The sequence below is a fragment of the Stegostoma tigrinum genome, chromosome 1, assembly GCF_030684315.1.
Source record: "Stegostoma tigrinum isolate sSteTig4 chromosome 1, sSteTig4.hap1, whole genome shotgun sequence".
Taxonomy (NCBI): Eukaryota; Metazoa; Chordata; class Chondrichthyes; order Orectolobiformes; family Stegostomatidae; genus Stegostoma; species Stegostoma tigrinum.
In genome coordinates this window covers 19,718,572-19,744,415 of record NC_081354.1, presented here as the reverse complement: position 1 = coordinate 19,744,415, position 25,844 = coordinate 19,718,572, and the positions used below count along the sequence as shown (strand labels likewise).

Here is a 25,844-nt window from a genome sequence, read left to right as displayed (position 1 = left end):
AGGGTTCAAATAAACAACATAAAACACTTGAACTTTGCAACTACAATCAGGATGTAGTCAGCGCAACCCCCTCTCTGGCTCAAATCTCCTGATCTGACCAATGACTCCTAATCACTCCCAAGGTTTGGTCATTCTTTGCTCAACCAGTACTGGAAAAGGCAGGTTTCTTTTTTAAACAGAGTGCAACAATCTTGTTATAGCATCAGTCGTACAGTACAGAAACAGACCCTTCGATCCAACCAGTCCCTGCCGACCATAATCCTAAACTAAACTAGTCCCAGCTGCCTGCACTTGGCCTACATACCTCCAAACATGTCTTATTCATGTACTTATCTATTATTCCTACTTGGACTTATTCTACTTATTCCTTTTAAACACTGTAACTGTACCCGTATCCACCAGTCCCTCAGGAAGTTCATTCCACACACAAAACACTGATTAAAAAAACTGCCCTCATGTCTTCTTTAAATCTTTCTCCTTTTACCTTAGAAATATGTCCCCTAGACTTGAAATCTTCCACCTAGGGAAGAGACGCCTCCCACTCACCTTATCTATACACCTCATTACTTTATAAACTTCTGTAAGGCCACCTCTCAACCTCCTAAGCTCCAGTCAAAGTCGTCAGTTGTTTCCTGATTATGCATTTGTTTAAAAAAAACAAAAAACATTATATTGTTGGAATAAAACACTGGGGGATATTTAGATGCACATGGCAACATAGATTTGATTTCACCATTGCTCATTAATGAACTGTACATGTTAATAAATAAGGCTTTCTCAGATCTCCATCATGAAGTTTAATCCATACTGTCCAAACTTTATTTTTGCTACATGACAGACCAGTCTACAAAGAATTTTGATCAAAGTACAATGAACTATTCAACTGACACCTTATGTATCCAAGGTGCACAGTCCACTTTGGAATGGAATTGTCCAGCAAGGCCATGGTTCCATTTTTTGACTCTTTTAAGTTAAAGACAATAAAGTTAATTTTTGGTTAAATGATAACATATTGATTTTTATTCTTTCATGGAATGTGGGTGTCACTGGCAAGACCACCGTTCATTGCTCATCCCTTAACGCCCTTCAACCGAGTAGTTCGCTAGGCCTCTTCAGAGGGTAATTGAAAATAAACCACAGCTGTACTGACACGTCCATGCAATGACAGCAAACAATCTTCCCCAAAGAACATTCGTGTACCAGACTGTTGTTGTAACAATCAGTGATAGTTGTCACAGTCACCATTACTGAGATTAGATTCATGTTCCAGATTTAATACTTGAATTTGAGTTTGTGGCATTGGTACTCACGTGTCCACGGAGCAAGAAATAAGGCCTCTCGATTACTAGTTCAGTGGCATTACCATTACGCTGCCTATCTGCACTTAAAGTATTGCACCCACAATAACACCTGGTTTCTTAAATATTTACAACACATTTTTTCCCCATCTGCGCAGAATTACTTCAAAATGACTCTATACTGTGCAAGTGCCAAGCAAGGTAGGGATCATGCAGAGCTGTCATGCTTCTATATTTAATGCTTCCAAGTTACAAGGTACTAGGTTCCAGTCCCACGCTATGGTTTGAGCATAAAACCAAGGCCGACACTGCAGCGTAGCTTAGGGTGAGCACTGTACTGCCTGTCAGACAAGACATTAAACCAAAGCTCTCTCAGGTGGATCTGAATTATCCCATGGCACTGTCTGAAGGAAGTGGAGGGGAGTTATTGTCAGTGGCCAGTTTAGCGCTCAATCAACGCAAAAAAAAATTATCTGGTCATTGTCACACAATGGTTATTGCAGGAGCTTGCTGCCTGCAGCTACCTGCTGAATTTCCTACATTACAACAACGATCACAGTTGTAAAAGTACTGTACTTTACCGGCTGTAAAACACAGATGTACAATAGTCACAAAAAGAACTATATAAATGCAAAGAGATAGCAAGAACTGCAGAGGCTGGATGCAGGGTCCGACCCTAAACATCAGCTTTCCAGTTTCTCTGATGCTGCGTGGCCTGCTGTGTTCCTCCAGTTCCACACTGTTAACTGTATAAACGCAAGCCTTTCTTTCTCCTTTCCCTATAATTTACCAACACTCTCAAAGCGTGCCCTTTAATGGAGGTCCCAGTAATCTTTAGTACTCAGAACATAAGTAGCACCAAGACTAAGGTCAACTAAAGGAGGGGGTAAGTGTCGGAAGGTGAAAGTGGAAATCCTGAAAGAAAGTAATTCAGTTGGGGAATTATCAAGAAGAGACACCAGAGCAGGAATCTGTTTGCCAAATTATCTATACTTTGTTAGTGAAGCTAACTCTAATTTTTAAAAGAATTGCAATCATAGGAAAACACTTTGGCTTGAATTGGCAAGAAAGAAAGCTTGGACTGCATCTAGCTGTTTAAAAGCCTTTAAACCACAGACGGAGCATTTGGCAATAGCAGAAACTATTTTACAACCTCTCCCATTGCAGAAGAACTTTAACTTCAAATGCACCCAACAATGTTTATGTTCAAAATTGAAACCTTGAATATCCTATCAAGAACCATGGAAATGACAATTTGAGATTTGTTGCCAAAACATAGCCACCATCAGACCAATGCATATCTACATTAAAAGTTGAACAGTGCAATGGCATTAATTGGTAGATTGCAAATAATAGGTGTACTAATTAGACCATGTGATCTTATCCCCATACCACAGTATTTGAGAAGGTGCAGTATGGGTCCTTTATCCTGTCATGGAGCATGAATATCATTGGCAAGGTCACCAGTTGTTGGCCACCCCTATTAGTTGTGACAACAGAGTGATTTGCTCAGCCTTTTCAGAGGACACTCAGAGTCAACCACATTGCTATGGCATGGAGAAAAGCTGATGCCCTTTACTGTGGGTTTAAAGCACACCCTCCTCAGGTTTACCCGAACCCACCCCCAAAGATCTTTCACTCTCATGGTCTGCTTTTCATTTATGTCTGAAAGACAAACTAAGGTTTACAAAAATCAAATTCGGGCTTTCAGAGTTTCACACAACTCCTTGAACTCATACATGCACCTTTTGTAAATAACACACAATGTTTAATAAAGTCAAGCATTCAAAACAGTAACATAAACTGAAAATTCCAGTCTCTATCAAGTGGCCACTTTTAACATTTTGAATCCTTTTTTATACCTGTATCAACTGTAGTGTTTGGTACTTTAAGAAATATCCTACCTGAAATGATTTAACCACACAAATTCAAGAACCATTCCAAACCTCAGCTTAGCTACCAGTTCACTTGTACTAATTGATTTCTGCTCCTTCCACATGCAACCAGTACAAACATACCATTTATACACTTCTGTGAAAGTAATGTTTCTGCGACCACTTTTTAGCCAAGAAAGAGTTGATAAGTAAGTAATGTTTTTGGGGTTGAAATCAGCCTTCACCTTAACTGTTTATGGCAGTACTCATCAGCCCCCGACCAAAGCCAGCACAAAAAGACCCAAAAGTATTTTTTTTATTATTCTGCACAATTAGTGAGCTGCATTCCATAATACTGTGAGCCTTATAATTCAAGGTTTATACTAAAGGTCATCATTACAAAATGGTTTCAATTTCCCTGCAACTGTTTCCTTCATTGAACTTCATTCCTAGTGAACAAGGGAACTGTCCTTCGGCTTATAAACTAAATTCTCCTGTAATACAGCACAGGATAACTGGTTTCACTGGTGGTCCTACAATTTAAAGCAAATACTACAAGCGCAGCACCAGCAGGGTTGGTCAATGACTTGAAATGTAATCACTCTTTTCGGCTGCACGGTGGCTCGGTAGTTAGCACTGCTGCCTCACAGCGCTCGGGATCCGGGTTCAATACCGCCCTCGGGCGACTGCACATTCTCCCAGTGTCTGTTAGGGTTTCCGCCGGGTGCTCCAGTTTCCTTCTACAGTCCAAAGTTGGGCAGGTTAGGTGGATTGGCCACGCTAAATTGCCCAAAGTGTAGGCTAGGTGGATTAAACATGGGAAATGCAAGGTTACAGGGAAATGGTAGGGGCCGGGTCTGGGCGGGATGTACTTTGGGGGGTCGCTGTGGGCTCAACCGGCTGAACGGCCTGTTTCCACAGTGTAGGAATTCTATGATTCTGATTTTCAGTACAGACATGTTAAAATTGGCACGTAACTGTAATAAAGTGTGGCGTTCTCTCTCCAGCACAGTAGCAATACCTCTGGCTTTCCCAGCCCGTCCGGACACTACCTTCTTGACATTCAATCTGCTCCCACTGTTTGCTGAGCTCAGTTGATTGACTGTGAACATGTCATTACACTGATGAGCACTTTTCTTCTGCGGGGTGGGAGTAAATGATTCATGCATTGGATCGTGCTCAACCAAAAGCACTGAGGCTAACCAGCCAACAGGACCACTTTCAGCATAAAACTTACTGAAGCAGTGGACATCAGGTTCTAGGAGGGTGAAGAGGAAAATCGGGACTACCACAGCAACTGCATTGCTGACCATAACAGAGCTTGAATTCCACCAAGGATAAAAGTTATGAAAGCCATTATTATACAATTGCACTTCAACTCACTGAGCAACAACACAATAAACTTTTACCACTCTCAGGAAGCAGACTCAAAATGAAGCGCTCGTGAAATTTTGTGCTCTTAGCAACTTCCTCTTGTTTTTGTACAAGATTTACAACTGTTCAATGCAGCTATTCATCTCCAACTCTTTGTACATAAGGAATGTCTAGTCTGGCTTTTCTTCGTGACTTTGATCATTCAACCCATATCAATTTCAGGAAAGCCAATCTGCACACAGAGACAACAGAATAAGTTAGCAGCAGTTATTGCAAATTTCAACTTCCTGCATTGACAACCACAATATGCGAAACTCCCAAAGTTCACCAATGTGTCACTGTTTGATTTTCATGCATTTTCATGTTGTAAATGTGACACTTGACTTTGACACTTGCATCCATGCTGCTGGGTTCAGGCCTGGTCAAGTCAGTATGGTCAATAATTGACTGGTCGCCAATGCTCCTGGAAACGTAGGCTACAATTCCCCAAATCTACTGCCCCTGGTCAGTTTTGTTGGGCACTGAAGCAGCTAAATAGAACAGTCACTTTTCAGATTATGGAACTTCACAGAATATCCAGTTGCCCAGTACTCCCTTACGTACAGTACATGTTAAACAGTCACAGCCTTAACTTTCTGCTCTCCAGTGCCAGCAGCAAGCAATGACCTTTTTGTTACTTTTCCCAGTGAAGCACATTAAGGAACTCAAGAAGTCAGCGTCATCACATTGCTTCATTTCCAATTTGGGTTGATGCCCTGAGCTTGCGGTAACAGAATGATTTTACCATAGAACACTAACATGAAACACCCAGGCGAAAAAAAAGATCAACAAATGTCTTCCCAAAAAATGGAAAATAAAGCCCCCAATATTTTCATTGTTTGTTCCTTAAGATCAAAATTTATTTTCGCACTTTTAGTTCTGCAGTTTAAAGACATCGAAAGGTACTTTGCAGCTGATGATGTATTTAAGAAATGTAGTCTCTACTGTATTATGTAAAACAAAATCTCCCCGTGATTCTTCTATCTTCACGTTTACAGGTGTAATAAACAGCACAAGATGTAAAATATGGAACAGTTCATCTCCTTACTGCAGCTTACCCACTTTCACAGTTGGGAGATGAGGAGAAAGATTAAGTCTAAATTTAGAACAAAACACACATGTTGTTGATCCTCTATCAAAAGCTTATAGGCCAGAAGTTTCTTCCGTTCACAATTAGAAGAAAATTCCCCAAAACTTTTCTTCAACTTTTCTTCACAGTTGCTTTCTTAATTGTAAATGTAGCCAACTTCTAGTCACCTGTTTGGCAAAGGTGGGAGTCACATTCCCATGGATTCTGTCCTTAACCAATGTTAGTACAGCATACTTTCCAATCAGTGTCACAGAAGCAGTCAAGAATGCAAAACAAGGCCAGTCTGTCATCTTAGAATCGTAGAATCCCTAAAGTGCAGATAGCCCATCAAGTCTGTGTCAACCCTCTGAACAGCATCTATCCCAGAACCAACTCTCGACCCCATCCCTGTAATCCTGCATTTCCCATGGCTAATCCACCTAGCCTGCAGATCTTTGGACTGTGGGAAGAAACTTGAACACCCAGCAGAAACACACACAGGCACAGGGAGAATGCACATATTTCACACAGAGAGTCACCTGAGGCTGGAATCGAACCCAGGTCCCTGGCGCTGTGAGACAGCAGTGTTAACCACTTCCTAGCCCAGCGGATCAGAAGCACATCATGGCAACACAGCAGAGATCAGCTAAGGCCAAGAACCAAACCTAGCCCCTAATCATCTGTATGGCTGTGCTCTAGTGTGCAGGAGTTTCGTTACTACTGGACCAAAAGGCAAACTCTCAAAATGGTATTTCCATCAATTTACAAATTCAATCAGTATCAACTCCCCTGCCACTGAGTCACCACCTGATTCCCATCGTTCACACGTGTCTCGGGCGATCATTTCAATGTGGGAGGGCAGAAGAGCCAAACCTGTTGCTGTCTTCACACATTTAACTAACGTTTATCCCTCAAACAACATCACATGCACACACCATCTCACATCATCACACTGCTGTTTTTGAGACTTTGCTCGGCACAGATGTAGCTGCCACCTTTCCTACATTGCAACTATCACTGCTCTTCGCATTTGGCAAAAAGTACATTGCAGGTGCTCACAAATTGTGAAAGATATCACATAAACCCAAGTCTTCCCTCTTTACCTATGCTTCTGCATTCTGTAGCAGGATTCACTGTACAAATGGAATCCTCATTGTTTATTTCCCCTTTCTAGCAGAGGGCAGTGACAATCTTGGCATTTCAAAGGGATCCACTTTATTTTTATCTTTACAGTCATTCAACCTCATAGGCTTGCACACTTTTAACTGCATTCTCATAGAAACTAGGTGTAGGAGTCGGCCATTCAGTCCTTCAAACCTACTCCACCATTCAACAGCATCATGACTGATCCTCTATCTCAACACCAGATGCCCACCTTCTTCCAATATCCCTTGATGCCCTCAAAATCCAGAAGGCTATCTATCTTATCCTCACTTCATCACAGACAATGTCATGATGTAGTCCGAACGAGAGAACCTTATTCAATGAGCTATGTACAGTGCATCCTCCAGACTGTCGCTCACCAGAAAGGGGAAAGTAAAATCACTTCCTCACCTGCAGCTCAATAACTCAGTTCAGCTCGGCCAGACCTTCCAACAACCAGAAGGGTTTGAAGCCATGCACTTTTAAGTTGAACGTGTGTAAGATTTATGCCATTCTTCAAATACCACAGATGTCGACATGTAGGTGAACCACTGAAGTTCGGAAGCACCCTCCAAACAAAAAGGGTCAACTTATAAGCAGAGTATGAAAGTGAAATGCCGGTGTGGTGTGGGAGGACAATCACCTTTTGGAAATGGCACCAGCAGCTGAATTAAAGTGGGCATGTCTTAAACTCCAATCCATCTTTGAAACATAGTCTATATCGCCTGCTTCCCACTCTACGACCCCTTACACTTAGTTACAAAGCTGACAGATAAGCAAAACGTGCATTGTGCGGTGGAAAAATGCAAGTACAGCATTTCGTGACTGATAAAGGGGGAAATCGGCTTAATCGGTGAGTGTACATGAGAACAAAGTTTTTATGGCTCCCAAAATCAAGTCGTCTCACATGCTGCTCTGATTAATAAGCCACAATTAATGGCACTTGACTGTTCAGACTGGTAAAGAGGGCCGTATCCCAAAAGTACCCTGTCTAGCCTAAGTTTATATCAACTATTTATCCTGCTCCAAGAAAACGTTTTTAAAAATCCACATGACACAGCCAATCCAGAAAACTCCATCCCCCAAGAGGTATCAAATTTCCACGCATTCATTGCTTGCCAACTATTTCTGCAGTCTCTGATAATCAAAACAACTAGCCCTAACCAGGACTGGAAAATTCCATTCACTCATTCACTAGCCGTGAGTTACTTCCCAGATTTGGAAAACAGGAAAAGTAAGCACAATTCACCGGTTTCTTCAGTAAAGCACACCCTGTGCAGTTGTATGTCCCACAAACCAGAGTTACACACAGTCGATCCACACTGGCTACCAAATACTGCTGTTTTGTACATATAATTCTTGCAAAGCTTTTTTTAAAGAATCACAGAATTGTTACAACACACATGAAAGCCATTCAATCCATTGTACCTGTGCTGACCCTCCCAAAGAGCAATTTCAGTATAGCCACTACTATTACCCCACACTTCCCCTGCAATGTACTTGCACATTCTTCCTCTGCCCACATTCACAAAAGTAGTTACTGTTGCCAAAAGCCAACAAAAGGCTAAGGAAGAGCAAAGGCGGTTTTAAGTACAATCTACTGCATTCACTGGTTTTCAGCAGGTGGGTGTGCCCGCAGCAAAATATCCAAATTTAACTTCAGGAGGTTCACAGGACCCCACTTCCTTTAGCATTTCAAAACCGAATGTAAAAGACCACACCAGACTGCTGATTTGTTATGATCCTGGATGGAATGGATCAAACGGATGTTACAATCTGGCCAAGGATCCGTAACATTTATTGTTCAGAAGTATTCGAAGTGGCAGATCCAAAGGATTTCTAACCAAAATGAAAACAACAACAGATTCCACATCTGAGAACAAACGCAATAAATCCACCCATGGATGTTAGAACTGTAATTGAGCCAACAGTACATTTAAAGCATTAGCTTCATATGCAGCATAAACATATGGTGGAAACAGGCTGTGACCAGACTTCACAGCACACGTCAAAAAGCAGATACAACCAAGGCAGATCCCACAGATTTCTCAGCAATTCTCCCAGATATTAATGACACAGTAGGTCATCAAATCTCATTTAAATTCTCAAAGAATCACCAGCCTTCACTTTTTGCCAGTCTAGTTTCAAAACTCCCCATCAAGGGCCACTCCTTCATGGACTGCCTTGATAATGCCCCCATTCTAGTCAATCGCTCTCTTTTCTTGGGTCTACACTTGCCTGGATTGGGCAAGTGCACTTCCCCACAGGTGCAATTCCAACATCTCACAAATACCCCATTTCGCCAAACCAGTAGTACAAGTGGTTTTTGTTAAACTCTAATCTTCCTCAGTTACATCCAGTAAATACCACTTGTGAACTTTTCAATGCTCACCCTCAGGTACATTGATTTACTAACTGTGCAATGGCTTCCTCTGAGTCTTTCACAACTCCTGGGACTTCCTGAGCTCTGATTCCAACACTCAGCTGTCTAATTCATAGAACGTCTTCTGCAGTTTCACAGCAGAGCTATCGAACTCTCTCATTGAGTCTCTATTGCAGAACTTGTATGATCGAGTTGCCTCCTCAAAATTACAGCTAAAAATCAGTAATACAGTCTATTCTCCATCCTTTCTTCCTTCTGCCAATCTGCCTATAATTTGTCTTCAGAGAGCACCCACACAAGCTACTTTTCCTGAGTAACCGACTGAAAACCTTGCAATAACCCCTTTGCCTATTGCTGTGCAGAATTAAACGTTGCCACCTAGAAACTCTTGGAACTGAATGTACCCTGCTGGTTACATTTTCACTGATTGCAGACATTGGATTTCATCTCAAGCTTCAAACTTAAGCAATGCAAGATTAGCACCACACACCCACAGTCCCTCAGTCTTCAATCTTCCTATTCATGTTGACTCTCACACTCCAACACCCATCACACCCGTCTTGTCTAGGAGGCCTTGCTATTTCAGACTCTCATCAACAGCACAAAGCAGAAACCTCTGTTGAGCAATCCTAAAGTTATCGCGTACACATATCTTTACCCGTGAATGGGAACCAAAGTTTAAATAGATTATGAAAAGCACTTGAAATTATTGTATGCTTTGGCACATGGCAAAAAAGAAAGAATCTCTTCTGAAAGTTCAACACATTTTAGTACTGCTGTTTTGAGCCAGTTACTCCCACATGCATCCAATAATAGGAAGGTTAATTTTGCACCTCTTGGCTCCCAGCATGCAGTTTCACTTAACAGCACATATCAGGGGTATTCCTACATTTGCTAGTCTCGATGAAAAGAAAATCAGGATCTTTAAAGATTAGTTCAGATGAAGGCAGGCAGTGAGACACTGATGTACTGACCATTTAGTTATTCAGCATCAATTTGGATTCCAGAGAATCACTTCACCCCTGAATGACATACAGAAAGCTGTCAACAATACACACAAATAGTAACACAGATGTTTAAATGTTAAAATAATAAAAACATGTTAAAACAGTTTGAGCAAGCAGAGAAATTTGCAGCCACCTACTTGTCCTGAAACAGAGGACATGCTCTCCCATTGCGCCAGCCACTCTGCATATTGATTTAAGGCATGTTTTTTAGATGCCATTGTCCTTATTGTGAAAATATCACCAGGAGTATAGGCTAAAAGTATCTGTTGTTGAGAACTCCTGAGAATATCTGTGATGTCAGTACTATTCTGGATTTCCTCAGCCCAAGGATTTCCACGAGATAATTGGCACCATTCCACAAATAAGATGCGCCTCATCTACACGCTGTCTCTTTAATGCAACACACACAAACTCCCTCCTCCGCCCTCAACATTAAAAGCTCAACTGTAAATGCAGACAGAGCAGGGTTAAGATGGGATCAAACTCACCCTTGGTTCCAATGACGAATTAAGGAGGAAAAGCTCATTAAAAGAGGGAAAAGCAAACAGAATTCTTGCAGCAAGTGTAAGTTTACAGTTAATTACTTCTGTCAAGGGCAAATCTGAACTTCCTCTTTGCAACAAAAATAAATCAAGCCCTTATCAGAGAGCGTGCACATATGGATTTTAAGCGAGAATTAGACTTCGAATCAGGAAAGCCTGATTTATTAAGTGTATGTCCTCAGCTCCATTTCTATTTCTATTCCACATTTCGCACATGGCCAATGTTCATCTGCCACGGGAAATGCGAAACTCCAACTGGGGTGAAGGTGGTGGCGGGGGGGGGGGGGGGGAGGTGTTACATTTCCTCACAATTGGCCTCTGACCCCGCAGACAAAATGACCAAACTGCCCATTCACGAGCCGCGAGCTGTACGATGTTGTCCCGAACATGAAGCCATATTAAACTAATCTCACCTGCCTGCCCTTGGCCCACGTCCCTCCATTCCTGGCATATTCGTGTGCTTATATTAAAGTCCCTTAAATGCCCCTATCGCATCTGCCTCCACTATCATCCCTAGCAGGCTGTTCCAGACTCCTACCACTCTCTGTATTAAGAAAAACTTGACCCTCATGTCTCCTTTGAACTTCCCCTCTTTCATCTTAATTGCATGACCCCTAATATTAGAATTATTGTGGTAACCTGTGCCCATGGGCTTTACGCCAATGTTGATGAGGAGCCAGGGAAGTGAAAAGAAAGCATGCCCACTGCTAAAATAACAAAGAGTGGTATCCCATTTAATCAAGGCCATGACGAAGACACAGCCAAAAGACAAGTAAGAGTGCTGTGAAAACATGTTAAGGCATATGTAAACTGAATCACTAAGTGCAACAGGCTGCTTCTCCATCCGTTTCCAATCTCATGGCAAATTGCTATAATGTTATTGCCTTCGATCATTTGACAGTTGTTGCAGCTCTCTTCACCTCATTCCCTACTTTCACACCAATTGTTTTTCCAATTAGAATTATCTCCTCTGATTAAAGCTTTCACTTAACTGGTGCTCCAAAAAAAAGGAAAATCTGATTTGTCATCAGGTGTAAACGCAGAACACTTTTGTAGCACTGATGTTTATAAAATTCTGGAATTCACCTAATAATACATAAAAACAGACAACTTCAGATGTGCATTCTCATCAATTACTTTATATTTCCATTGCGAGTATAGAACATTACGTTGCCAAAGCCCTTGGAAAATCCCTCTCCACTGGATTGTGTCATCCTCAGCAATTTAAACTTAAGTAAACAGCTTTTCGCAGAATTTAAGAAACATTATCTCTTGAAAGTTCGGGTGGTTTTACCATCAGCGTCTGAAGTTTTGTCTTTGGCAAGTGAATAAATAGCTTGGCTAGGCTTCTCCACTGTGGGTTCAACTTCCAGCACTTCCCTGACAGGGCAGAAGTTCAGATGTGTCTAGACCTTCCATGCCTATACTCTTCTCCCCAGAGTATACCCCAAATTAGTACTCCATCTATTTTCCCTACTGTTTGAATGAAGTCCCCGACTTTGCTTTCAATGAAGCCATTTTCCTCCCTGATGCACCTGTTACTTTCTGATTCCTTTCAATTGTTTCCCAGCATGTGTTGAAGGACATCTAGATATTCTGGCAAAGTTGCAATCAGTAGTCACTGGCACACCAGTCTGTTCGACATTGCTCTTAAAGCCACGTAAAGTAATGCGCAATCAAATTCTTCTCACTTAGACCTCTCTTGTAATTACTAGAGAGCGGACTGTTTGGCATCAATGAATGTTTTACGGAGATAGAACCTGTCAGTACAATGTTGCTCTTGCTTCCTACATTTCAGAGTGTAGTACAGTGGTTGCTGTCTTGAATCATGTTTCATTTGGCTTCTGCATCCTTTGCGAGAACGTGGATAGTAACTGTTCAACTGAGTCGAGCAATTGTTGGTTTTTAATCTGAGTATGCTGTGTGGCTGACATCAACATTCCCACTATGACTGAAGAATCTTCAAAGATTGCGCTCCAAGCCTGGTGCATTTGAGGAGTGATCTGTATCACACTCAGTGGTGTGGTATTCTGACTATATCTATTTAAACTTCCGGTCTCTTCCAGATTTTTTTGGGGGGCGGGGGGGAGGGGGGGAGGAGAGGAGAGACGCCTTAGGATTTGCAAGGTGCTAAATTGTGACCCTGTACAAGAACAGGGGTGACCACAACAATTTCAACTGCTATTGAACAATTTCAACTACTATTGCCTTTTGCTGAGCATCATGGAATAAATATCTGCACATGCCGGTCAGACGGCAGATCCTGACTGAACGCATCTCACCCAAATCTCAGGAGGTTTCAGAACTGGAAGATCTAGAGTTACCATAATTTTCTCCACCCACCAGCACAAAATGAATTCCATCAGCAAAACAGACCACCACACATTGCCTTCACTGACCTCACTAACACATTTAACCACTTTAGCAACCATGGATTACTTGGGTTGCTGGGGGAAATTGGTCTGCCCGCCACAGCAGCATGATTTATTTTCATGTGGACCTGATGCTAACGGTCAGCTATGGAGCTTAACATCAAAATCCTGCGAGTTATAAAGTGGGCCCAAACAACATGCTTTGGCACACTATTTTCTTTGCCCTGGTCATGTGCCTTACTGACATTTACAGATGGTGTCAACTTACATTCCAAAACTGATAATAAGCTGTTCTGTCTAGCTTACCTGAGATCCAAGATAAAAGGTGGACTGAGGAGTCATCACCAGAGAACTGTTCCACACTGACACTCCATACAAGGAACTCTCAGCAGCAAATGGACAGACACACACACACATGCCTGAGAACAGTGTGCATTACAAAAGCTGCAAGTGTTATATCCAAGCTGAGTGAGAGTATGGAACAATAGCAAACCAGACTGACAGCAAACTACATGTCTACCAAGCCTGCACCCTCCTACACTGCTCCCAGGCAAGACTGGGGCAACAAATGCTAAAAAGGAGAAAGCGCTCAACAACTTCCACCACTTCTGTGTCAGATACATTCTTAGCATCTCTGGACAGGGCAAGGGCACCAACTCGGTGGATTTGGAGCATATCACTTCCATTAGCAACTGCTTATGGTAAAGCCAATAGTAACGTCTGCGTTGTCTCAACCATATTCATTAAATAGATGATGGCTTTACAGCCAAAAAACCTTCTATACGGTGAACCTCAACTGGGCCAAAATCTCCTGGGCGTCCATACTTCTGCTACATGAAGACCTGTTTGAGATATGAAGTTGGCAGACACTGGCACTTAGAAATGGGAGGCGGTCACTGAAAGCTGTGAACTCATGAGACTCATTGTTTGGCAGGGTATTGAAAGAGATGAACAAATCTCAAAAAGCATTCAGAGAAAACAGTGAATCCTGCACCTTCCCTGTCTGAGAACACGGCAGGAATTGCCTGGCCAGAGTGAAAACTTCCAAACACACCGAACTAACCAGCATGGTGCTAACTGTCTTAGAAGAACGCAAGCTGCCAATTCCTCTTCAAAAGAAAACATTGTAACTCTTAAGGTCACTAATCACTGGAGGTTACCCATTTAACACCATTTCCTTCTGATTTTAAACTGAGCTGTTTTGTTTTCATATTCAAACGTCGCTATCAGTGTACATAAATGTATACTTTACAGAAGCACCAGATGTCAAGCTGTTTAAATAACAGTAAAATAGATACAGATGAAAGTGTTCAAGCTACATCTGACAACTGCTGCAACACAGCTATTCCTTACAATACACGAATAACAGAATTAAGGGTTTTTTTTGACTGCTCTGGGAAGGGAGCCCACTCAAACAAACAGATCCCAGCACAACAACAGGACCAAATCTCCACTGACTGAAAACACCTCATGGCAAATGTATGATAATTGTCAGAGAGAAGGTAGTCGTGAATTGGCCACCACAAGCTATTTCAGAGATACTACAGTTAACAGATTAATCAACATATGTCATCTCTAAAACACAAAATGCAATCATTTCGGAAACTCTGTGGCAAATCCAACACTACGAGGTTAACTTTTTTTTAAAATATGATTTTCATCTCTGAAGGCAAGCTGGTGCTTGAACTGACCTTGAACCTGACATGATAATGACTGAAGTGATACAAATCAAACAAAAACAGTTTCTTTCTTATCTGACGGAAAAATAATATTTGGGCTTGGATCATTTCAGTTAACTATAACATTCACAGTAGCTCGTTGACATTTACTCAGTGTAGGGCATACAAATTACCTATAAAAACACTAAAATTTAAACTGAACATATAATTGGAACCTAATTATTGATTTTCAGTCCCGTGTTGGCTAGGCTTTATTGAGCAAGTTATTTAAAGAACACTTCTTTGCTTAATCTCATAAGCAACACTTTCTTTAAAGCAAATTCATAAACACGCCATATTAAAATTCTAACTTTGCTAAAGAATGACGAATTGCATAAAGCTTTAATTTTGGTAAACCAGTGGACTCTAAATTCTAAAGCAAAAAAAAATCACAGCAGTGTACAGCACCAGGCAAGTAAAGAACATTAGACGAAATGCTTAAGTAGATAATGCAGAATTGTAAACCAGTTATTGAAACAGTTTATAGCAGCAGATTCAAGTGTAATTGCACACTTGACTCAATGATAAGCTAGGAAAAGTACTGAACAATGAAAGTACATGCCAGATGTTGGCTGGAAGAGAAAAAGACCAAAAAAGAAATTTAGCAAAATCATTCAAAAAATTTGAACCAGCAGCAAGAGAAGAACTGTGGTTGTTTTGACAAAGAAAAATCTCAAAAGCCATAACATCCCCAATATGTACATAAACAGACAGCATGCTGCATCTGGTTACTTTACTTCATTGACTTCAAATTGCCAATTTCAGTAAGTACATTCTAAATATCAACACTCACTCACCTTTAAAGCTGTGATATGGTACTAGTGCATTCTATTTTACTGTGCTAAATGAATAGTAAATTATTCTGAAATCAAGTTGTTGTTTACTCAGCTAATTGCACATCAAAATCTCTCTCTCTCTGCTAGAACCATACCTCAGAGGACATTGGTACCATGAGTGTTCAATGGATTTATACTTGTCCTTGATCATGTTGAGAAAGGTACACAATAATTTACCACTGCCATCTGGGACAAGTTGAATTTCCATGCAAAATCTGTAATACTCTATATGAAATGTTGTGTAATTTTCTTTAAACAAGTTTATGAATAAGGTACGCCTTTGGAAAGAAAACGTTACCTCCAGCAGCACGACTGATCACCTGTTCTGATGTCCTACCACCAGACACACTGGAAGGATTTTAGTGGTTGATAGACAACCTGTCTGACCATATTATGAATGCACACTTCGTAGCCAACAGGTTTTAGACCTGGACAAGAAACCCGAGCTTTGGATACTACCACTGCTCCACAAGACCCTTCACAAATCATACTTCTTGTGCTGACATAGAAAGAATGCATAATTGATGCCCAAGTAGCAAAACATTAGTAGGCAATATTCAGCAAGTTTTGTATGGTTGTGTCCTTTAGTGACTTTTTTTTAAGCCAAGGGTTAAAATAATTTTCAGCTAATTCCAACATTGAACTGTATTTCTGCTATGTAAATCACAGCTGCTTCTTTTAAAATTCTGTTTATGCAGTTAATTACAAACATTCCAATGAAACCATCCGCACAAAATGTAAATTCCAATCTATTTTGCCCCCACAGTAAAACTGTACAGGTTTCTATAATGGCAGAACGACAGTCAGAACCAGAATCCAAAGCAATTTTACAAGTTTTTTATTTGTTCTGTTTGCTCCCCATTTTCGCCATTTAAAACAAAGTCTTTGAAAAAAATGGACAGCTCAATGATGAGCAATATTTTCAAATGGATGAACACAGGAGGAAACTAAACACTCACAGAAACAGGCACAAAGCAGAGGAAGGGGGAGGCTTACTGGATTGATCTATAATACAGCTAACATGGACTCATTAGAGTTATAGAGTCAAACAGCACAAAAAAGACCCATCGGTCCATCAAATCTGCACCAACATTAACTACCACTAAAGGTGCTTCTGTGTTGCAACAACCCAAAGTCGGCAGGAGCCGAGTGAAAAAGACTGCAAAAAACCAGCAAGAGTTGACTGAGAAATAACTGACACAAACAATTCTTTAACAGAACAGAAATTCAAACTGTTTAGTTATGAATGAGTAGTGCTGCACAGAAAATTTTCTGCATTGGGATCAGTGACTGTATTTGATTCATATAAAGCAGCATTTGCCAAAACTCTATTTTACTGAGTGACAGCCTCATAGTATGTACTACATTTCAATACACCGAAATGCCTTTAACCTTAGTCACACCTATTGTCAAAATGTGCCCCACTGAAGCAAAGTGATACTTTGGAACAGAGAAGATTGCACAGATATATCTCGAACCATCCACAAATCACAGACAGCTTCATATTAAAATTGGTTAACCAGAGATAATAAAAGAACAGTTCTGTTCAGATGGATTGATAAACTAACCTGTGCACTTGATTTCTCAAAACCATCAAATCAATAAACTTTTCAACCAAAATAAACCTTAAGAAGTGAGATTACCAAAGTCTTGTTGAGATCAGGAGTGAGCCTTCCCTCCAAAAGGCAGTTGTTTGTCAAAGAAAAGCTAAGTCAATGAACTTGGCCATACAAATACATTTAGCCCTCGAATATAAAAGTGGACTTCAACATTAATGAATTTTGCCTCATTTTTAAAACGGTTGTATTGTGAACGGCAGTAGCAGTTTGGATTGAAGGATTCCTGAAGCGCACACAGTCTTTTACTTCCTCCTCTCAAAAAAAATTAAGATAGACACCACTAAATTCAGGCAACAGAACCCCATTTATAATTTTAGACTTCTCAAATTATGTTAATAAAATCCGAAACAAAATGGGAAGGAGGGGGGTGGTGGTTCATTTTAAACACGCAACAACAATTTAGATGCTGATATGAAGTCCCGTTGCCAATAAGGACACCTTGAGCATTTTGCTCAGCATTAAGAAATTGAATTTTAACCCTTGCTGCTCCACCTGACCCCGATAACACGCAAAATATAGTGGAAATGCCTCCTCATCATCCCTCCCATTTTGCAGTGTAAATATTACATTTGACTGCGATGCATGAATGACAAACACCATAAATCTCAGCAATGATGCAATATCACATGATCTTGCCCTTTCTTGAAGCCTTATGGCAAGATGAAGAGAGTAAAATGTTGCTGAAGGAATTTTAATGTTTCCCTTACCTCAGCATTCTCAGTATCCTTAAGCAGCACATTTATACTGAAAATATTACCTGGTCGCAGCAAGTGCAGGAACAAATATGATGGGGTTTCTGTCATAACCAAAAAATAATTCATGCAGTTTGCAGGTTGTAATCAAGCAGAAGAGTGGTGAAATTGTCAAAAGATTTCAGAGATATTGCATGGTATCTGATGTCACTATGAAGTTAGGCAAGTGAGCACTTAAGTACCCTATTGTATGCCACAGGAGACATAAAGACAATATTTTAGCCAGACAAGAAGTTAAAGAAAAACAAGGAAGTAACCATAATCTGATGAAATGACCTTGCCTAATAGGCCAAATTTAATGATCATACCTTGTGAAAAGGGAAACTATAGGTAACTTGTCAAAGATCTGTTCAGATTTGCAAACAACAGAGATTGTGACAGCTGAAAAGACTGTTTCAGGTCAGATTTGTTGTTGGACGCTTAGGCGATACACTGTCTGAACGTTTGTAGTCGAGGGATAATTTAAATTTAACAAAAAAAATTTTACCGAACAGACATGCTGAGGTCTAGAGTAAAATCGATAAATGATCGATTGTGGATGACACTAAGATTGGTGGAGCAGCAGACAGTGAAGGGGACTGTCAGAGAACGCAGAATATAGATAGATTGGAGAGTTGGGCGGTGAAATGACAGATGGATTTCAATCCAGACAAATGCGAGATGATGCATTTTGGAAGATCCAACTCAAGAGCGAACTATATGGTAAATGGAAAGGCCCTGGGGAAAACTGATGCACAGAGAAATCTGCCTCAGTTGAGAGTTCACGTCCATCGTACCCTGCAAATGGCAATGCAGGTCAATAGAGTGGTCAAGAAGGCATTCAGCATGCCTTCATTCATCGGACAGGGTACTGAGTCCAAGAGTTGGCAGGTCGTGTTGCAGTTGTATAGGACTTTGGTTCAACCACATTTGGAATACAGCGTACAGTTCTGGTCGCCACATTACCAAAAGGATGTAGATGCTTTGGAGAGGGTGCAGAGGAGGTTCACCAGGATGTTGCCTGGTATGGAGGGCACTAGCTATGAAGAGAGGTTGAGTAGATTAGGATTATTTACATTAGAAAGACGGAGGTTGAGGGAGGACCTGATCGAGTTCTACAAAATCACGACAAGTATAGACAGCGTGGATAGCAAGAAGCTTTTTCGCAGAGTGGGGGACTCAATTATTAGGGGTCACGATGTCAAGGTGAGAGGGGAAAAGTTTAAGGGAGATATGAGTTCTTTACGCAGAGGGTCGTGCGTGCCTGAAGCGCATTGCCAGAGGAGGTGGTAGAGGCGGGCACGATAGCAACATTTAAGATGTATCTTGACAGGTACATGAATGGGAAGGGAGCAGAGGGATACAGATCCTTGGAAAATAGGTGACAGGTTTAGGTAGAGGATCTGGATTGGCACAGGCTTGAAGGGCCGAAGGGCCTGTTCCTGTGTTTTAATTTTCTTTGTTCTTTGATAACAGAGAACCACACTTCACTCAGTCAGCTGCTTTTGGGATATGTTAAGCTTGAAAGCAATGAGGGAGACATACTAAAACTGCGGAGGCAGCAAGATATTGCATGAACTGTCCCGACTAACTGTTGCTGAGTAAAAACACAGGTGCAAAATGTCTAGCAAAAGAGGATGAATGTCATTTTTAAAAGCGAGGTCACTTCCAAGTTTCACTGCCAGTCGAAAGATGTGCAGGTCAGGTGGACTGTCCACGCTAAACTGCTCCATCGTGTCCAAGGTCACGCAGGCTATGTGGATAGGCTATGGTAAACGGGCATTACAGGCAATAGGATGGGATGCCCTTACGTGGGTCGCTACAGACTTGGTTGGCCTCTATCTTCACTTAAGGACACTATGATTCTATGAAGTTGTGTTTCTCGGCAAGAGCCTGGTACAGCATAAGCCAAAAGAGAAGCATAGAAGAATGGCAGAAATACAGGACATCAAAGATATGTAAATGACTTTCGTAAGGAAGATTCAGACTCAGTAGAAGTTACTGGAGTGCTGATATCCCAGTGAAATAAAACATACTTCAAATTAGACATGCGTGTGGCAGTTTCATTCTTTCTGATATTGAACCACAGTTGGAAAAAAATTCTCTTCAGCGAACTCAAAACAAAATGGGCCAGGAGATACAGAACTCAAGGTCACACAACAACAAAGTGCAACCCTTCAAAATACAAGGGAAAAATCAGAGCTGCTCGCTTTTCAGCATACACCTCAGTAAGGGAACTCGAAAGCCAAGAAAATGAGGCAACAGGTTTCAGAGCTGAAATCCCACAGCTGTTCAGAGACTTAGAAAGTTAGAGATAACATACACACAATACTCTATATCCTGAAACAAAGCCAGTATGTCTGTTTATTCCCAGTAAAGTTCCAAATTGACTCTTACCAAAGGGAAAAGAAAAGAAAGGGGTTAACCCTCCGTAACAGAACCAGAAAGCTGGAGCTTGAGGACAGCCCAAGTACCAAAACCTAACAGATCTACCAGAAACTATTCAAATCTTATGCAAAGCAGTTGAGCACAAAGCTCATGTAACCACACAGGTACAAGGCTTAGCATAATTAGGAAAATGTTCCATCTTCACAAAGACGGATGCCCAGCATTTTTTTTGGCAACTACCCTTGTTGAAGAGCCTGAGTTACTCAGCATCTTCATTTCATGGTTTGGGAGAATTTGTTTCAACAGATGACCTTTCAACATCACACCAGCATCTTTCAGGGATCGTATCACATTTCCAAGGAGGATTGGAGGGAGTTATATGTCACATGGATGACGTTGTGATCTATGCGTCTACTCAGAACATGACACTGGAGTGAAGTGTGAACTATGCTGCAGTATTTACAGGAAATGTAATGACTGTTTAGTTCCTTTGGCCTAATATAGTTACATCCAGTGTCAGAGTTGACAAAGAGGGATAAAGCAATCAAAGAGTTTCCAGCTCCTCAGAACTTGACTGAGCTCCACAGATTTGTGGGATTAATAAGCCAAGTCAAAACCTAGCTGTCATCACAGAGCCACAATGTATTACAATATGTACAACTATTACAATATGGCAAGACAAGGTGCTGAGAAGCACAGAACTTCTTTTGAAGAAAATCAGATCACACAATATTTTAGCTCAATATGACCCAGAACTACACATCATTATGGCTGCGAACCCACGTTCTACAGAACTGGGAGCTACACTGTTTCAGATAAAGCCTGATGGAAAGTGTAGCTCAATTTATTACACCTGTTCCATGACAGACAAATGATAAACAAAGATATGCAGTGATAAGGAAAGACTCATTAGACACTACAGATTCGTGGAAAGTTCAAATTACGTTACTGGTCTTCACTATACAATGGAGATGACCAGAAACCCTTTAACAACAGTTTTAAATTCTAAGGAGTTGACTAAAATGCCATCATGAGTGCAATGATTCAGACTGAAGATAATGTAATTTGATGCAAAGACAGCACATATTCTGGGGAAACAACAGATGCTTTGTCACACATTTTCTCATGGCAAGTCCTGAACAAGGTGATGTGGTTTTCGTTAAAGTGGTGGAAACCTTTACATCAAAAGGAACCAAACTCTTCCAACAATAATTCAGCAGTTAAATGAAATCAGAGATGGACAGAAAACTGATGGAGAATGTGTGCAGGTCAACAATACCACGCCAAAGGATAGCCAACGTACATGTCACACAAACCCATTCTCGGACTGTATAATGAGGGAGGACATAGCTTAGTACGGTGGATGATCTACTTCTTGTGACGAGAGGTCAGTTATTCTGAGAGTCCTCTGAGACTTGATAAACTTCACCAATTACAGAGAGGACATCTGGGCATCAGAAAATGTCAAGCCAGAACAAGACATTCTGTTTGCTGACCATGTCAAAAATTAATAGAAGAGATCATATCAGGCTGTATTACTTGTAAAGTTTATTGTCAGGAGAACCATTAATATCATCTTCCTATCCATCCAGGCCATGAGAACATCTTGGGGTGGACCTCTGAACAAAGTAAAATGAAACGATAGATATGTCAAGGAACTCCATGGCCACAGTGATTACATGGCTGAATGAGATAGCTGCAACACAGGATATCCCAGAATTTATCATCATGGCAGGCCGCAGATTGGCAACATTTTGAAGAGGTCACAGCATCACATGCATGTGTCCAAACTGCAAGCTTAACAAGGCACCCTCAAGCCAATAGTGAAGCTGAATGAGGAATGTAAAAACACTGAAGAACAACATTTAACGTGAGCTATCATATCACTCCAAAATAGTTCAGCTTTGTGTCAACTCTTCCTTGGAAAGATAAAGAACCAAATGCTATGGGATAAAGTTTCATATGACCTAATGTCATCCAAATGTTTCTCTTGCAATCTCACGGCCAGACGAAGCTAGTTCTATGTTTCTTAAAATAACGTTAACGTTTCTTTAGCTCAACATACGCTAAGTATTCAACGGAAGATCGAAGACTTTAATGCCATGAGGTTGATTCCCAACATAACTAACTTTGCCGCACTTTCTTTAAATTAATTGTGGCGAATGGCAGCAGCTGTGTTTGCACTAAAGCATTCCAGAAGTCCACTCAGATTCTTTTACCCCCTCATAAAAAAAAGACAGAAATGAAACTAAATTCAGGAAACAAAGCCCCATTCATAAATTTTAACAGTTCTAAAATTGTGCTAAGAGGATTTGAAAAAAACCCATTGGGGGACGGTTGAGTGAGGTTATGGTTCGTGTAAACAATAGTAACCGCGTGCGCGCGGGAGGGAAACTAGAAGCTTTATTGCACACGTCCACACACAAAACTGACATTCGAGAGGCAGAAAAAATCCTTTTAAACAACAGCTACTTGGAGCTGGTATCCTAAAGTCCCACAGCCAGTGCACCTTTTTACAGAACACTTCTTTTTAACCCTTACAGTGCCTCAAACCTGCGCAATGCATGTTAAGAGATCAAGTCCTCATCCCTTTTCTTCTCTATCCTCAATTCACCCCCACCCAACCAAAAAAGCCGGGACACTTGTTCGAGACTCTTCCCACCCACTACATTAAATCGATGCTGAGTTTAGGCACGAATGCTTCCGCTAGGAGTCTATTTCCTTCTGCAATTTAAATAATGCGATGCTCAAAATAACCATCGCTCCCCTGTCCCTGGAGGGAGAAAGCCAAAAAAGAAAGAGAGCTTGCTTCGCTGCAGGTTTGCGCGCCGCGAAGTGAGCACGAGCCGCTGGCCCGGATCCGCGAGCCGGACCCGGAGCGTTCTATCCGCGTCACGTTCCACGCCGCTTTGCAACAGTGGCTGCAAAAGGATACAGTGTATCCCAACTAATGGATACACAGAGGGAGAACCCAGCCGGGACTCCCCAAACAACTCCGCACAACCCCACATATGCTATCACTGCGTACTGCCAATGAAAACCTGCCGCAAATTATTAAAGCCCTACAAGCAGGATATTAAATAACGCCGCCGGCAATGTTTAAATAGAAACCCTGATGCATATTCAACACTGCAGCCGCCCCTCAACTTTTGCAAAGAGAAACAATTCCTCCACCCCCCCACCAATACACACCCCATGTCGTTTCTTCGCTCTGTTCCCCCCCGCTTGCGCTCTCACTCATATCACACACAAGCTTTTGGCGCCATATTAATGACGTACTATATTATTTCCATCATCAGCGACCTTCGGAATTAAATTGCTGAACTAAAAGCCCCTTTGCAGGCCAAACTCGGCCAAGAACGGAAAAGACATCAAAAGCTTGACATTTTTTTTAAATCTCAGATCTCGTCCTCTCTGCTTTCTCTTTCCTCCGTACTGTACTCCCCATCGTCCTGCTTTTCTTTCCTCCACAATTATTTACAACCCCCCCTTAAATAACGAGCCCAAAAACGCTTAGAAAGTATTGAAAGAGGACAGTACCTGCTGTAATATTTTTGTGTGTGTTTGTATTTGTTTTTGCTTTAAAGCTGGTCTGTTGAGGTGAAACTGGATAGAAATGAAGATTTTTTTGAATGTGGAGTTCAAACAGCTGCAGTAGCAGATTGTGGCTCCCTCTATCTCTCTTTCTCGCTCCCTCTTTCACATATGCACTGACTGACGTTGGTCCTTATGGTGGAGTTGGTTGGGTGAAGGAAGAATTCTGTCTTCTCTTTCTGTTAGTCCACACTTGCTGCCAGACGAGGGAGCACTCCCATGTCTTGTCAACAGCATTACTGTAAACCTCCTTTGCAATCTAGCTTTCGTTTTCCACAGAAAAAAATTCTAAAACTTGATACCTTGTTTAACGTGCGAATTTCAAAAATATGTTCAGGAAGGAGGGTATTTTTTTAAAATGATGCAGTTCTGTTCATACTATGTAGCAAATAAGCTGTGAAGAAGGAATTTGCATCTAATGCCATTTACAACGCATTTTGGAAGCATTAATCCCTTTTCACTGAACACTAAGTGACATCAAGAGTTTAATTGTTATCCATGTTGCGGGTCAGTGCCCTAGCTTTCCTGCATGTTGAAAGGCATGGGTCGGTCCGGATTACATGTTTTGCGAATGGGTACGTTCTATTTGCTAGAAGAAAAAATTGTGACGTCCGAATTTGTGGCCAGAAAATGTGATTTTTTTGTGAAAGAAGAGTAATTACAGGAATGTATTCGATGTCCTTTTCTTTCACTGTCACCTGCAGTATTGTTCAGGTGAAATTGGAGGACGTGGCATTGTAGAGAAGGAGGGAAATGTTGGTACTGCACCGTATTGGGTGAGGGAAGAGGAAATGTTGGCATAAACATCGAAATGCTAGACAAACTGGGCAGGTCTTTTCAGCATCCTCTGAGTGGAAAACAGAGTTAACGTTTCGATTCCGATATGACCCTTCTTCGAAACTCTATTTTCAGATTTCCCGAGTATTCTGCTTATATTTAAGAGAATATTTGCATTTCACTTCAAACAGGCAGGTTTGCTGTTGCTGAAATCGGGGGAGGTCTTCAGGGTTGACAGCAAGTTAAATCCGAAATTGCTGGCTTTGGAGTGAGGCGGAGTTCTTGATGTTCGACAACACGTGGGAAGGGAATATCTCGAAGATCGAGCATGTGAAATAGGAGTGCAACTGATTCGTTTCAGCGAAAATGAAATAAAAACTGCGGGTGCTGAAGGTCTGAAACAGAAAACTGCCGGCGGAATTCAGCAGGTCTGTCCAATTTGTGGGAAGAAAGGAGAATTAACGTTTCGAGTCCAGTGACGCTTCATTAGAACCGATAGTAGTTGGGAAAATGTGGTATTTATGCTAAAGACTAGGTTGTGGAAGCAGGAGATGGGCAGATTGGTCCAAGTGTGTGCGTGAGAGAGAGAGAAGCAAGAAAGCGGGAAGTAAACTACTGGATTATGGATAACAAAGTGTGGAGCTGAATGAACAAGCAGGCCAAGCAGGATCTTAGGAGCACAAAAGCTGACATTTCGGGCCTAGACCCTTCATCACAAAAGGGGGATGGGGAGACCTGTCCGACCACCCTGGACTGACCTATCCCCACCCATACTCTCCTCTCCACTTCTCTTCTCCTCTATCCTTCTGCGGTCCGCCTCCCCCTCTCTCCATATTCATTTCAAAACCCTCTCCCCATCCCCCTTTTCTGATGAAGGGTCTAAGCCCAAAACATTAGCTTTTGTGCTCCTAAGATGCTGCTTGGCCTGCTGTGTTCATCCAGCTCCACACTTTGTTATCTTGGATTCTCCAGCACCTGCAGTTCCCATTATCTCTGATCACAATTGTAATCTTACTGCGATGCCTCCTCCAGGATGCCTAACCTGAAGAAGTTACCCTCCTCCCTCGGAACCAACCTCAG

At 41.5% G+C, this 25,844-nt stretch overlaps 1 protein-coding gene across 2 annotated transcripts in view; it reads right to left on the bottom strand.

The window, feature by feature from the left end:
* The window catches only part of jade1 (jade family PHD finger 1), a 121,927-nt gene extending 97,709 nt beyond the window's left edge, over window positions 1–24,218 (bottom strand). The window contains exon 1 of one of the 2 annotated variants that reach the window (XM_048538044.2): window positions 23,934–24,218. Coding sequence is in view for 1 of the 2 variants with exons in the window: in XM_048538036.2 (XP_048393993.1) it covers window positions 23,586–23,634 (49 nt within the window). In the remaining variant the exon portion in view is untranslated. Of the gene's footprint in view, window positions 1–23,585; window positions 23,647–23,933 lie in introns of those variants that run through there. The other variant, XM_048538036.2, reaches the window with a different exon arrangement.
* Window positions 24,219–25,844: the final 1,626 nt, after the last annotated feature.